Consider the following 14,243-nt stretch of genomic DNA (forward strand, 5'->3'; position numbering starts at 1 on the left):
GTGGATGGTGTTTTCCAGATGATGTGTAGTGTTACATTTTCACTGTTCAAGTTCACTTTCAATCTCAGCCTCATCTGACCTGAGCACCTTCTTCCACATGTTTGCTGCTCTGTTACAGGACCTGTGGAAAGACTTCTTATGGCTTACTTTCAACAGTGACTTTCATTTGGCCACTCTTTCATTAAAGTCAGATATGGGGAATGAATACTTGTCCTATCAGGAGATTCCCTCAACTGAGCTGTGAATCTCTGCAGCTCCTCCGGAGTCATCATGGTCTTTTCAGATTTGTCTCTGAAGAATTAATCCTCAATTTATCTGTCCCGTTAGTTGCTTGATTTGACACTGGATTTTATTTAGGTGTATCAGAGTAAAGGGGCTGAGTAGAAATGCACGAAACACTTTTAGAGTTTTATTTGTAAAACCTTTTGAAAATCATGTATCCTTTTTCTTCCACATAAAAATAACGCTCTACTTTGTGTTGGTCTGTCACATAAAGGACTATTCCCTCGTCAAACTATCAGAGGAATTGTGTTTTCATCGTGTAACTATATTTATTTTGGCAAAAATGTCTCTTTTCTGTGTGACTGGACGTTGTTGTCTCTAAGTACAGAACCCACAGCGGTGTTGTTTTCCTGCTGTCCTTCTGTCTGTTCTCCTGTGTTGACACTGACCTTGCTTTGTCTGCTGTTTGGGAATGTTTCAGGTGGATACCCTTCGCCATGTTATCAGTCAGACAGGCGGATACAGTGAAGGACTCACAGCCAACCAGATGTACAGTCCGCAGGGCATCAATGTAAGCATTCTTTTTCCCCCTTTTCTCTCCATACCAATTATTTTGAAGCCATAGGGCTCAGAATGCCACTTAGTAGGACTTGTCTCAGCTCCATGATAACCTCTTTGATTGCCTCTGTATCGCTCGTGCTACGGGCAGCACGTTGCCCGTCGTGCTCAGCCGTGGTGGCGGACACACACACGCAGAGCGGCCGTCTGAGCCTGTCACGTTCCATCAGGCCCGTCCAAACACCGGCAGCCACGTACTGCCTTCACAGCCAGGTGACACCCTGTGCTCTGGTCTTCAAATCCCTCGGTCCACCTGACCCATGATTAGCCGGAAGCTTCCACTGATGCTCCCCAGGAGGCAGCGTTAAAAATAAAACCTCACACTGCTAGACTGCCCTGCTCATATGCCATAGGGGTTCGTTCTCATCTTGTTTGTCTTATTTTGAAGCAGAGTTTGGGTGTGGAAGTGGGAGATGGGGGTTGGGGGGGGGGGGGGATTGTTTGCTGGCGGCGGCAAAGAGTAGGAAAATTCACAGCGACAAGCCGTGTCGTAAAGGAGAAAATCGATAAGACAGACACAAGGAGAGCAGAGTGTGGACTTGGGACAGCAATCCAAGCGCATTGCTCAGATCATGTTCCTGCCACATTAATGGCCCTGACAGCGAGCCACGGCGAGAGGACGAGGACAGTCACAGCCGCGGCTGGGGTCCTCTGCTGTCGCCGTCGTGCCTCACTGGCCATATGATAATCAGATGAAATGTCTCCCGCATAAAAACATGGATGTGTATTCAAATAGGCTTCCTAGCTGCTCGGAGCACATGCCACAGCCAGCTGCACTAACCCTGAGAGGCCGCTTACGTATTCAGGCCCTGTTCTTTCCCAGTCCTTTGACCTCAAAGATGCAGTTCTCCTTGGACGCCTGCTTGCTCTACCACATCTTACACTGCCACAATATGCTGTGTTATTCACTGCTCTAGCCTGTAAAGAAGCCCTGCAATGCATAATGTAAAAGCAGGATATCTGTTAGCCCGGCTGTTTGCTTGTGATTTACGTAGCCGTGGCTCTGAAATGTGGGGGGGGGGGGCTCAGAAATCTGTTCACTTCTTGGTGGGACTTTTTTTTACACATTTTTTATTCTCATATAAAAGGCAACTTTTTTCTTTGGCTTTTTAAAAAAAAACGGACGTATTTCAGTTCCAGAATGAACCCGTCTCAGCAGCCCTCATTGTTAGTTGTGGAGAATGACTGGGCAGACAGACAGGCAGGCAGGCAGGCAGACAGACAGACAGACAGACAGGCAGGCAGGAAGGCAGACAGACAGACAGGCAGGCAGACAGACAGACAGACAGACAGGCAGACAGACAGACAGGCAGGCAGACAGACAGACAGACAGACAGACAGACAGGCAGGCAGACAGGCCGACAGACAGACAGGCAGGCAGGAAGGCAGACAGACAGGCAGGCAGGCAGACAGACAGACAGACAGGCAGACAGACAGGCAGGCAGACAGGCAGACAGACAGACAGACAGACAGACAGGCAGGCAGGAAGGCAGACAGACAGACAGGCAGGCAGACAGACAGACAGACAGACAGACAGGCAGACAGACAGACAGACAGACAGGCAGACAGACAGACAGACAGGCAGACAGACAGGCAGACAGACAGGCAGGCAGACAGACAGGCAGACAGACAGGCAGGCAGACAGGCAGACAGACAGACAGACAGACAGACAGACAGACAGGCAGGCAGGCAGTGCATCCCATAAATACTTCCCATAGAACAGCAGTTCTACATGGTTCCAACTGTTTCTTTTTGTTCTCACACACACTGAAATGAGAGCCTTTTGTTAAATGAATCCAACATAAGCCTCTGTTTCTGAAGTAAGTGTCACAAACAGTATACATTTGGTTCATCTACTTTTTGAAAAGATTCCTCATGTTATCCTGTCTGTGTGAAAGTCCCAGCAGAGTTGTTCTTGTTTCTTCAGTTATTTTAGTGGGCCAGATCAGCTTTCTGAAGGTCTTTTCACATTTTGATTCATGTGTGGCTGTTTTTAGGCTTGTTCTGTTTCTAGTACTGACAGCGCTGCTATTGTTGATATTTTTATGAATGTAATTAAAGAAAGTGGTGTGGCTGCTAATAACTGGTTTTGGTCTCATGATCATGCTGGTTTATCATCCAGGCCTCAGCAGCTTTTCCAGTTCCATTCATCATGAATGATCATGTATGCCAAGTTCATTTTGGGTTTGTTGTCATGTGTTTATTTTTGGAAGGTGGAAAGATGTTAACTTTAGTGATTTTTGAAACAAGAACTGCATGCAGTCTGATCCACACAAAGTCCAAAGTATACATGACTTAAATATTTCCATACAGCCCATCTAATATTTGGATATTTGTTTCTTAGCAAGTTGCAGAGAGACCAGACTTTTAGTTGCCATTATAAATCTTCTGGTATTTTTCCAGCCGGATATTTGACCATTGTGGAGTTCATTTGCATCAGTTGGTTTTCGGACTCTGTCCAGGGTTTATGCGTAGTCCCTAGTTTTACGACAGGGTTGAGGTTGGGACCATTCCAGAAGCTTAATGTTAGCTAGACTTATCCATGTGTATTATGATCATTATCCTGTTGGAACACCCACTCGCATCTAGGTTTCAAACATCGAGCTGTTGATTTGAGGTGAAAGGTTAAGAGGCAGTCCTACATCTTTATCATTCCATCCATTTTGTTAAATGCTGCAGCACCACTGACACCAAAATGGCCCCACAGCATGATGCTGCCACCATTGTGCTTCACAGTAGGTACGCTGTGCTACAGCTTCAAAGTCTCCAAACATGTGGCCCCATCATTGTGACCAAACAGGTGAACCTTTGTCTCTGGGTTAAAATGCTTTAACCTCTCGTCGGAGCCATCTAAATGAAACCAATGTGCAGTTCTCAGCATCTTCAGGAGAGCAGTTTATTTCTCCTCAGTGTGTCTGAGCTGTATCTGATCATGGAAGCAGCAGACTCACCCCCTCCTCTCTTCCTCTACCAGGCAAACGGTGGCTGGCCCGATGCTCCGACCCCCTCATCAGTGACTTCACCCACAGAAGGACCCGGAAGTGTTCACTCGGACACCTCCAACTGATCCTCCACCCCCTCACTCATCTGTTCTCTGATTCCCACCTTCACTGCCCCTCCGGTTCTTTCCCCCCAGAATTGAAATCCCTATCCATCCTGCAGGACTGGATGTGACCCAAGGCAGTTGGGGACTGGGGACGATGCTTCCACCATTAAGGACAAAAACCTTTTTTTTTTTTTGTCTGGACCTCCACGGCAGTTTACCCAGCCTGCAGAGGGGACTCATGTCTGGACTTCACAGTTTGTATATTTTCCACTCAATGTCCAAGTTGCCTCTTTGTATTTCACGTTTTCTTATAAATTCATCCTGTACGCTCACAGTCAGCAGCATCAAGCCCGACGTCTGGTTACTTAAAGCCCACTCACACTACCTCTGATTAAATTCCAACACAGCAAACAATTCAAATGCAACTCCTAATTTAAAGTCTGTTTCTGTTCCTGTTGTCAGGTTATTTTTATTCATCTGTAGTGCCAAAGTCCAACCCTGGAGGTGAATCTGGGTTCGGTTTTATCTTCTGCCCTAACAAAATTCATGCCATTCTTTGAGTGTCTTGTAAAAGGACCATTTCCACATTTTGTCAGGTTGCAACCACAAACTTCGGTGTATTTATTGGTGGATTTTATGTGACACAACATAAATTGTGCATAACCAGGAAGATGATGAGAAATTTAGAAATTTATGTTACAAATAAAATTTCTGCAAATTCTGTGCAAATATAAATATGTAAAAAAATGTGTAATGAATTTGTATTTAGCCAATATGAGCCAATACTTTATAGAACCACCTTTTGCTGTAATCATCTGAGAGTCTTTTGGTTTATGTTTCTAGCAGCTTTGCACATCTACAGACTGACATTTTGGCCCATTGTTCTCTGCAGAATTGCTCAACTTCAGCCGACTGGATGGAGAGCATCTGTGATCAGATTTATGTCTGGACTTTGACTGGGCCATTCAAACACATGAATATGCTTTGATGTAAACCATTCCATTGTAGTTCCGGCTGTATGTTTAAGGTTGTTCTCCTGTTGGAAGGTGAACCTTGGGGATGGTGTGTTGAGAGTAATATTCAGAGTTAGTTGGTGGTTGTAAAATGATAAAATGTGAAAAAGTTCCAGGGCTAAAAATAGTTTTGCAAGGCACTGTTGTTGAGTCATGTATTAAAATAAAAAGTATTCAGGCTTGGTTTAAAGTGATCCAGTAGTTTTGTCGCCACACTAGTTGTGTTTTTGACAACATTTAGCCCAGTGTCACAGTCCAGTTAAGGATTAAATGAGAGGTTTATAAATTGACTCAAATTTAGACAAATGTTCCGCCTCGTTCCTAGGCGCCGTTTCCAGTACATCCTGGAAAATATATCAGAAACCAGAAAGTGACAAGGATGAGTACAGCAGGTCAGTATGAAATAAAGCACAATGAAGCCTGCCGATTGGAGGGCAGGATCCGTAACCATAGAAGTCATACTCATCACTACCTGTTCAGATTCTGTATATCAGGCCAAATACTGCTGGTAACCAAATCTAAGTGTCATAGTGTTTGGGGGGGGGTCACTTTTTATTTAGTTAAGGACATACATGTCTAAACATTATCCCACAGAACATCACATGCAGTGCAGAACACACTGGACTGATTTTGTGCCAAATGTGGAGCAAGAAAGAAACATTTTTCCACACTCAAAATGTCCAGTTGGGAAGAAACCAGAGAAAAACCTTTATGAATATTTGGCACAGATGAAGCTTCATTTACCTTGTTCTCTGTTCTTAAAGTGACACCTCACTTATCTACAGGAATCAACCCAAATGTGAGCATCACTCTGTGACTTGTGTTGTATGTACAGAATAAGTTTTTATCGAAGCTAATCACGCTTACAGAAGCTCTCGCACCACAGAGACGTGAACATACTTTGATACCAAAAATCTTTGAATTTTAAGCATTGGAATCAGCTTTAGAAGTGTCTGGTCCTCTGCAGGACCAGTAGGGTTCTCCTGATGCTCCTGTACCAAATAAAAGCAGTGTGCATACAGAAGTGTTTCTAGGAATCCAAAAAGAAACCGTTACCCTGGCGACACATAGTTTTTCTGTGTCAATAAATCATCTGCGTTTATTTTGTGCTGTTTCTCTCGATGCTACCGCTGTATGTGTATTAGCCCCAGAATGCTCCATATACAGTATGTAGATATGCACCTTTACTCTTCTTTCACATATTTGGATTTGGACGGTATCTTGTTTTTTTATGTTCCCATGTACTCAGACCATAGACTGAAGCCTGCCATTCTGAGGAGGTTCTAATGGAGACCTTTGCTTTTTAGGCCAACAGGAAACTAAATTCAGTCCACAAACGTCACAAAACTGCCTGAAAACCATGTTGTTTCTGTTATTTTCTAAAGATGTCAGCGTGTTTGTATTTATTACATTGTTTGAAATCATAGATTTCAGAGCTCCAGCGTTGGTGTCATAACACCAGACAAACATATTGAGATGACTGAGAACAGGACCCCCCCACCCCCACCTTGACTCACCTGAGGGGCCGTGCAGCATTGAAGAACCTGCCTCACTCATGTCTTCAGAAGGCATCGGACAGAACTGACAGCGCCGGCCATGCAAGGAAAACTCAAGTTTTTTTTTTTCTTTTTCTTCCATTTCTTTTTTTTCAAAGAAGGCGCAACACTTCTTTTCACATTTGCCTGTCAAATATAACTGAAGCTTCATGTGATGACGCTTTTTAGTTTTCTGTTATAAAAGAAAAGAGACATGGGTGGAGAAAGGAACAATTTGTAAAACATGAAATGTTTTATTTGTTGCATGTCTTTTTGTTCTTCAATAAAATAACGTACTGCAGTGTTTTGAATGTTACCGTCTTTTTTATAAGGATTTCAGAGTGTAATCGAGGAACCTTTTTCTTGACAGGTTTTAACTTTGAAGATATCTGATTATGTAAAAAAAAAAAAAAAAGTATCAAATGGAGAAATATTGTCTTTTTAATTACAAATCACACTCTGTTGTCTGTTAGCTGAAAGGTGTAGGGTTTCTGGTCTCTTATTTGTATTGGCAATGCCTATTCCAAATAAACCCTTTTTTTTGTTGTTGCGTACATTGCCATTTTGTTATTTTTCATTTGCAGGTTGTAAACTAAAAACTGCTGGATTATATCTTTAGCTTAAATGCTGCGATTATAATGTTGGGAAGTCTAAACAAACATGAGGTCAGAATCAGCAAACACGTTTAAGTGTGTTTCTGATTTATTTTGATATCATACTGTAACCTTTCAAAGCTTTAGAAGATTTTAGGTTCCCTGAGGTGTGGGGACTTGAAACAAAAGGAAGGAAATTTGTGTTTACTAAATGATTTCTTTGTTGTACATTTCATACCATTGGAAAGCCAGTTTATTTTCCTTTATATGGACGCACATTTATAAAGGCAGCTCATTTATGGGTTGATCAGCAAAAAAACATTATTCACTAACTACATCAATCCAAAAGTATGTAACGGTATAAAAATACTGAAATCATTCCCTAATATATGGCTATTTGTGAATTATTTAGGTGAAATAACAAAATTATCATGATAATTAAGACTGTAACTAATATGCATGTAGGATAAATAGGAATACTATTTTTCCTTCAACAGTTAACACAAAGGGTCATTGTATTCAGCCATATTCATATTTCAAGGTTACGGTGTATATCTTTATGTACATTTTTGAGTTCCAAAAAACAATTACGATTTTTTTCAACTGGCTGAATATATATTAGTTGATAACTGTGTGTTAAAAATGTATCCCTGATCACCAATTACACTGTGGAAAACATTTCTTTATGCTGGAGATGACCTGAATATTTGGCTGAAAAGCCTGTGCCAGAGACTCTGCGTCGGGGTTCTCTTGTGTTTGGGGATCTTTCTCCTCCTCCTTCCTCAACTGTTTTTGCAGCTCGCAGTTCTCTTGAGGGTGAACTGATTTGATATGTTTCTGTAAATTAGTGGTGTTCCCCAGTGGCAATGACTTTTCTGCACACATCATGTGGCACTGTCTTTATCAGCTGCAGTGAATAACGTCCACAAAGCGCTTCTCTTTCTCGCCGCCATCACGGGCCGCTGTCAGCGCCCTCTGCCGGCAGAGCGGGGAGGGGAGGCGCAGAGAGAGAATCTGCACTCCGCTGAACTCATTTTGAGAAATTTAGTGGACGCACAAGAGAATCTACAAGTAGCCTATTGATCCGATACTGATCCCGACTTGGCATTCATATTTTGGGTCGATCCGCCCACCTGTTACTGTTCAGCGTGAGGAATGTCGTGTGGCCTGTGAAGTCAGGAAACTGCATGTGTCTCACGCTCATTGCGTGAGGCGTGAGAGCTCTGAACACTAGGCTACCTGCTGTAGCCTGCTAGTGCTAGCTATGATCAGCATTTACACTTTGGCCAAAGACCTGATCATAAAGTTGATACGGACAGAAAATATTGTATATGGTGTCATAGATGGAGTATAACTTCCAGATGTAGTTATCAGTAAAAAATTAGTGCTGCATTAACCTGCACATTGCCACACCCAGGAACTGAATTAATCAAACAAACAGATATGAAAGTAAATGTTTTCTCAAACATGTAGCTGACAGACAAGCAGTCTGACTACATGGAGGTCATTCAGAAGCTTAACAAAATGAAAAAGTAAAATGTTTCAGATTCACACAGAAAATCCTACTTTAAGACCTTGAAAATTGGCCTTATAGGAGCAGTATGGATGGTGAGCAAGGATAAGAATCTTTTCCATAGGGTCAGATGATGGTTCAAATTCCATTCTTTTATAACTTGGCTTTAAATTGTGCAGCAATATAAAGCTAATTACAGAGCCAGCATAGCAATAGACACATTTCCTACTGCTGAAAACTGACTTAGAGTATTTTAAAATATCTCGCTTAGAGCAAAAATATGTGAAAATCCTTTAACAACCATACAACACAATGTACTGTAGTTGTGCAAGTAAAAGGAAAACGTGCCTTTTTCATTGGTTCCTCTCGTTATGATTTGTGCATTCCGCAGCACTGCACTTCTTCACCATCCTTTGTGACTAATGTCCTGTTCATTGGAAACCTTTTATGAACTTTAAGAACTTCTTTGTACAATTTTGCTGCACATGAACACAGTGTAATGTTTACAAATATATACACCCTTTATATTGACAAGTTATGGCAGCTCTAAACGTTTGTCACTTCATCACTTTTTTGGGTCGAAACCTGAACCCAGTATGTTGAGTCAAACCTCTAAGCTACCCGTCCAGCAGGCCTTGATTGGTCCACATCTGAGTTTGTATTATCATTTAAATTAGTTTAATTTAAATCCTTATTTTGAACATAAACATATCAAACAAACATAAAAACAAGACTCATATTCAGTATGAAAAGGAGCAGGAAGAAGCCACTGCTTATTAAATCCCACCCCCATCTGACTCATCCAGTGTAAACATTATGCATTTCTGTCAAGAATATAGAATTTAAACACGTCCCACGTTAAAAATGTTTATAATTTGTTCTCCATGTCACAATTTACCCACTTTCATAATCTATATTTACCATTAATATATTGCCATGCAGTCTACACCATATATTGTCAGCATTGTCTCCTGTAAGATATCCATACAGCTCTCTTTATCAAAATAACCACAGTATATATATAACTTTAAAAATAGTGATTTTGTGTGCTCTCAATATCCCACCTTACGAATTATCTTGACTGCTCTTTCTTGTCATGCGGCTGTAAAGTACATTTGTATGTGTTTCCCAAACCTCCACACAGTAATTAAAGTATGATGACACCATTGAACAGGGTAGTATCTTTAGGGATTCCTGGTTTAGCACATGTCTTGTTTTTGCCAACACTGCAATACACTTTTTGCTTTTATATGTTTAATGTGAGACTTTCAGCAGATTTTATGATCCAGCGCAACATCCAGAAATTTGTATTCAATATAGATATTATTCACCATTACTGATATTTGATCTATTATTTGTAGTTTTCCAAGACCGAACCTTGAGGAACACCACAATTTATGTTGATGTAAGGTGATTATAATTCACATAATACAAAACTGGAGCCATAATGCTCCAGTTTGATATCCTATGATTTATGGTATCAAATGCTTTCTTTAGGTCTATAAATATTCCTGCTGCATATCTTGCTGTGTTTTTCAACCCTGGTCCTAGAGGCACACTGCCCTGCAGGTTTTAGAGGTTTCCCTGCAGTCTAGAGCATTTGAAATGTCTTCCACCTATTCCTGTAACGGTAGAGATGTGGATCTTTCTTTTCTGAAACCCTATTGAGAGTCAGAAAGTAGTTTGTGTTTCTGAATGAAATCATCTAACCTATCTCTAAAGAGTTCTTCTAGAATCTGTGTGTAAAATGATGTCTGTCACCTGCTTTATAAGGGAGAATTTCTTCAGCTATTTTCATGTTATTTGAAAATGAAGCGGTGTTAAAAGACAACTTACAAATGTGTGCAAGTGTTTTAATTTCTTCATTTACTTTTTTACAGTTATATCAACATTGTTACAATCAGCTGACATTTTATTTTGAGCTTTTGGTACAGTTTTTATTATTTATTTTTCTTTTATGGGTTTAAGAAATATTGAGCTGGGATTCACATCCTCCTGGTTTATCCTTAGATCAGATTTTAAAGCACCAGCTTTGGCACCACCTTTACAAAAAACTACTGAACACATTACCTGCTTCATCCACATCTTCTATAGTTGTTTCATTTTCAACAAAATGTTTAGTGTACGTTACTTTGTCAAACCTGTTTCTACTAATACTGTTTAATACCTTCCACCTACCTTTAATACTGTTTTTATTCTTCTGTAATGTTTTATTATAATATTCCTGTTATTGATTCTAATGTTATTAAAAAGTTTATTTGGATAAATTTTGTGCATCCTTTCTTTTTCTTTTCTTTTCTTCTCTAATTTATTTTATAAATTCTCTGTAAAGAGCATTCTTCTTCTTGCAGGTAGTTTTTATACCTTTAGTAATCCATTGGCTATCTTTTTGCTTTTGACCAATATTGTATCGTTTTACAGGACGATTCTTATTGTATAATCCTACAAATATTCTTAGAAACTTGAGGTGACTGTGGCTCAGTAGGAAGAGTAGTTGTCTTGCAATCAGAAGGTTGTGGTTTCGATTCCAGCTTCCTCCAGCTATGTTGATGTGCCCCTGGGCAAGGCACTTAACCTCAAGTTGCCAACTGATCTACATATTGGTGTATGTGAGTGCGATTGGGTGAATGTGGCTCTAGTGTAAAGGTAAGGTAAGTTTATTTATATAGCGCGACACTCAAAGCGCTGTACATACAATTACAATACAATCACAAAGCAAATAAACACAGATACAAACACAGAAAAACAAATCAAATGATAAAATCAAACAACAGAGGTAATTAAAAAAAGTAAAATAAAATAAAGAGAATAGAATGATGGACAAGAAAATGAAAGGAAAATTGGACTGAAAACGCAACTAATCATGCCTTGATGGCCCAGTCAAAGGCCACTCTAAACAAATAAGTTTTTAATCTTGATTTAAAGCAACTTAGGGTTTCGGTGCTTTTACAGATTTCTGGCAGTTTATTCCAGATTAGTGGAGCATAAGAACTAAAAGCTGCTTCTCCATGTTTGGTTCTGGTTCTGGGTATGCAGAGTAGATTTGAGCCAGAAGATCTGAGAGGTCTGGCTGGTTGATACATTGACAACAAGTCTGTAATGTATTTTGGTGCTAAGCCATTCAGTGATTTATAGACTAACAGAAGTATTTTAAAGTCTATTCTCTGAGCTACAGGGAACCAGAGTAGGGACTTTAGAACCGGGGTGATGTGCTCCACTTTCTTAGTTCTAGTGAGGACACAGAGCAGCGTTCTGGATCAAGTGCAGCTGTCTGATCGACCTTTTAGGCAGACCTGTGAAGACACCGTTGCAGTAATCAATTCTACTAAAGATGAACACATGAATTAGTTTTTTAAGGTCCTGCTGAGACATTAGTCCTTTAATCCTGGAGTTGTTCTTTAGGTGATAGAAGGCCGACCTAATTACTACCTTTATGTGCCTCTGAAGGTTCAGGTCTGAGTCCATCACTACACCCAGGTTTCGAGCCTGACTGGTGGTTTCTAGCTGTATTAAATGAAGCTGTTTGCTAACTTTTAAACGTTCTTCCTTTGGTCCAAAGATTATTACTTCAGTTTTGTTTTGATTCAGCTGAAGAAAATTTTGGCCCATCCATGCATTGATTTCTTCTAAGCATTTACCAAGCGCTTGAATGGGTTCATGGTCACCTGGTGACATTGTAACGTATAGCTGTGTGTCGTCTGCATAGTTATGATAACTTACGTTGTTGTTTATTAAAATCTGAGTTAGGGGGAGCATGTAGATACTGAATAGGAGGGGCCCTAAGATGGACCCTTGGGGAACACCACATGTGATTTTTGTGCTCTCTGATGTAAAGTTACCTACTGACACTAAAAAGTCCCTGTCCTTCAAGTAGGATTTAAACCAGTTGAGTGCTGTACCAGAAAGGCCGACCCAGGTTTCCAGGCGCTCTAATAAAATGGAGTGATCAACAGTGTCGAATGCTGCACTAAGGTCCAATAATACCAACACTGTGGTTCTTCCACAGTCTGCATTTATACGGATGTCATTGAACACCTTGACAAGAGCAGTCTCTGTACTGTGGTGAGCAGGAAGCCTGACTGGAAGACATCAAAGCGGTTGGTCATTGTTAGGAAGTTGTTTAACTGTTGAAACACAGCTTTTTCAATAATCTTACTGATGAAGGGGAGGTTTGATATAGGCCTGTAGTTCTCTAGTAGCAGTTTGTCCAAGTTGCTCTTTTTCAATAGAGGTTTGATAATTGCTGTTTTTAGGGCCTGGGGGAAAACTCCTGACAAAAGGGATGCATTTATTATTTGTGTTAAATCAGATGTTATTACGAGCAAAGCTTTGTTAAGGAAAGCTGTGGGTAAAACATTGAGACAGCAGGAAGAAGAGCTTAGTTGCTGTACGATTTCTTCTACGATTTTGTAGTTTATTTGGTGAAATAAATAAACTGTATGACTGTATGAGTGGTCTGTATGACTGGAAAAGCACTATATAAGTTCAGTCCATTTGTGCTTTGAGGTTCCTCCTTCTCTCAAAGCCCATCCCAGTTCTGTTTTAGTCATTTTTAAATGCATTTATATTTTCCTCTGTCCTCACATTGTTTAAATGGTTGGATGTTTTCAATTAACTATATTTATAGTCACAGACTTATTTGATCACTTATTTTGTGATATAGGTGCCGACTCCATACATTGTTTTCCATATTATTTGTCAATATATTATCTATTAACGTAGCAGAATATGTAAATAATTCAACTGGGTCTGGTGATGTTTGAATACAAGCCCATGTTGTTCATAGTATTGATAAACTCTTCTGTATTTAACAAGTCCATATATAGTCTCCAGAGATAAACACAGGCCTTTTCAAACATTTGGAAAATGTGTTTTCCATCCACACTGGATCCTGGAGCCTATGAACACAACCAACAACAAGATATTTCATCCTTTCAACACAGATCTCCACAGTGACACGTTTTAACAGATCATCTGCTGCTACAGCCAATCTCTCCACTACCGTAAATGTTAAGCTTTTCTCCACATATATTGCTACGCCTCCTCCACTTTTGTTTGTTCTGTTCTGATATTTTAATTCTTATCCATCCATTTAAAAATCCACTCCTTTCTCAGGGTGGATCCAAGTTTCTGAAGTAGCTATAATACTGAATGGATTAATAAACTGTTTAATGTACTCTAATGTGCTGAAAGTTGGTATCTAGGCTTCTGTTATTAAGCTAAATTATTGATACATTTGGTCTTGGTGAAAACATTTGATTAAACTGATTTTCTGTATAATAATTGGAGCTGTCATTGATACTGATGTAAAGGTTGTTTTCAGGATCTACTCCTTGTTCTACATCTGTGACTTACATTCTGTGTATGCAGATGTTTCCAGTTCAGTTTGATGTGTTTGCATACTGCTACTAGATTTTGTGGTTAAGAGGTTTGTCCCTAATATGCAAGTCATGCGTTACCTCTTTGTTGATGTCTAAATGATATTTCCAGATCATCCCTGCTTTTGATGACTAGTACATTGCCTTCTTCTGGTGTTCCATTTCATTTGTAAAGATTTTACAGTTTCTTGTTCATATAGTTTGTATTTTTTCAGTTATTTTATGAAGTGAGCTTCTCTGGCGATGTCTGCATTTCTTTTGTCAAATCTTCATTCAAGTAGACATCTGTACCTTTCAGATTTTTGCCTTACTTCAACAGTTCAGT

General features: G+C 40.0%; 1 protein-coding gene across 4 annotated transcripts in view; it reads left to right on the forward strand.

The window, feature by feature from the left end:
* LOC124873835 (pre-B-cell leukemia transcription factor 1) overlaps nucleotides 1-6,988 on the forward strand; it is a 68,169-nt gene extending 61,181 nt beyond the window's left edge. For all 4 annotated transcript variants that reach the window (XM_047374833.1, XM_047374832.1, XM_047374831.1 and 1 more), the window contains 2 exons: nucleotides 704-793; nucleotides 3,815-6,988. In XM_047374833.1, coding sequence (XP_047230789.1) covers nucleotides 704-750 — 47 coding nt within the window. In that variant the 3' untranslated portion in view covers nucleotides 751-793; nucleotides 3,815-6,988. The remainder of the gene's footprint in view (nucleotides 1-703; nucleotides 794-3,814) is intronic.
* The last annotated feature ends 7,255 nt before the right edge of the window (nucleotides 6,989-14,243 follow it).

This window comes from Girardinichthys multiradiatus, chromosome 9 (assembly GCF_021462225.1).
Source record: "Girardinichthys multiradiatus isolate DD_20200921_A chromosome 9, DD_fGirMul_XY1, whole genome shotgun sequence".
Classification (NCBI taxonomy): Eukaryota; Metazoa; Chordata; class Actinopteri; order Cyprinodontiformes; family Goodeidae; genus Girardinichthys; species Girardinichthys multiradiatus.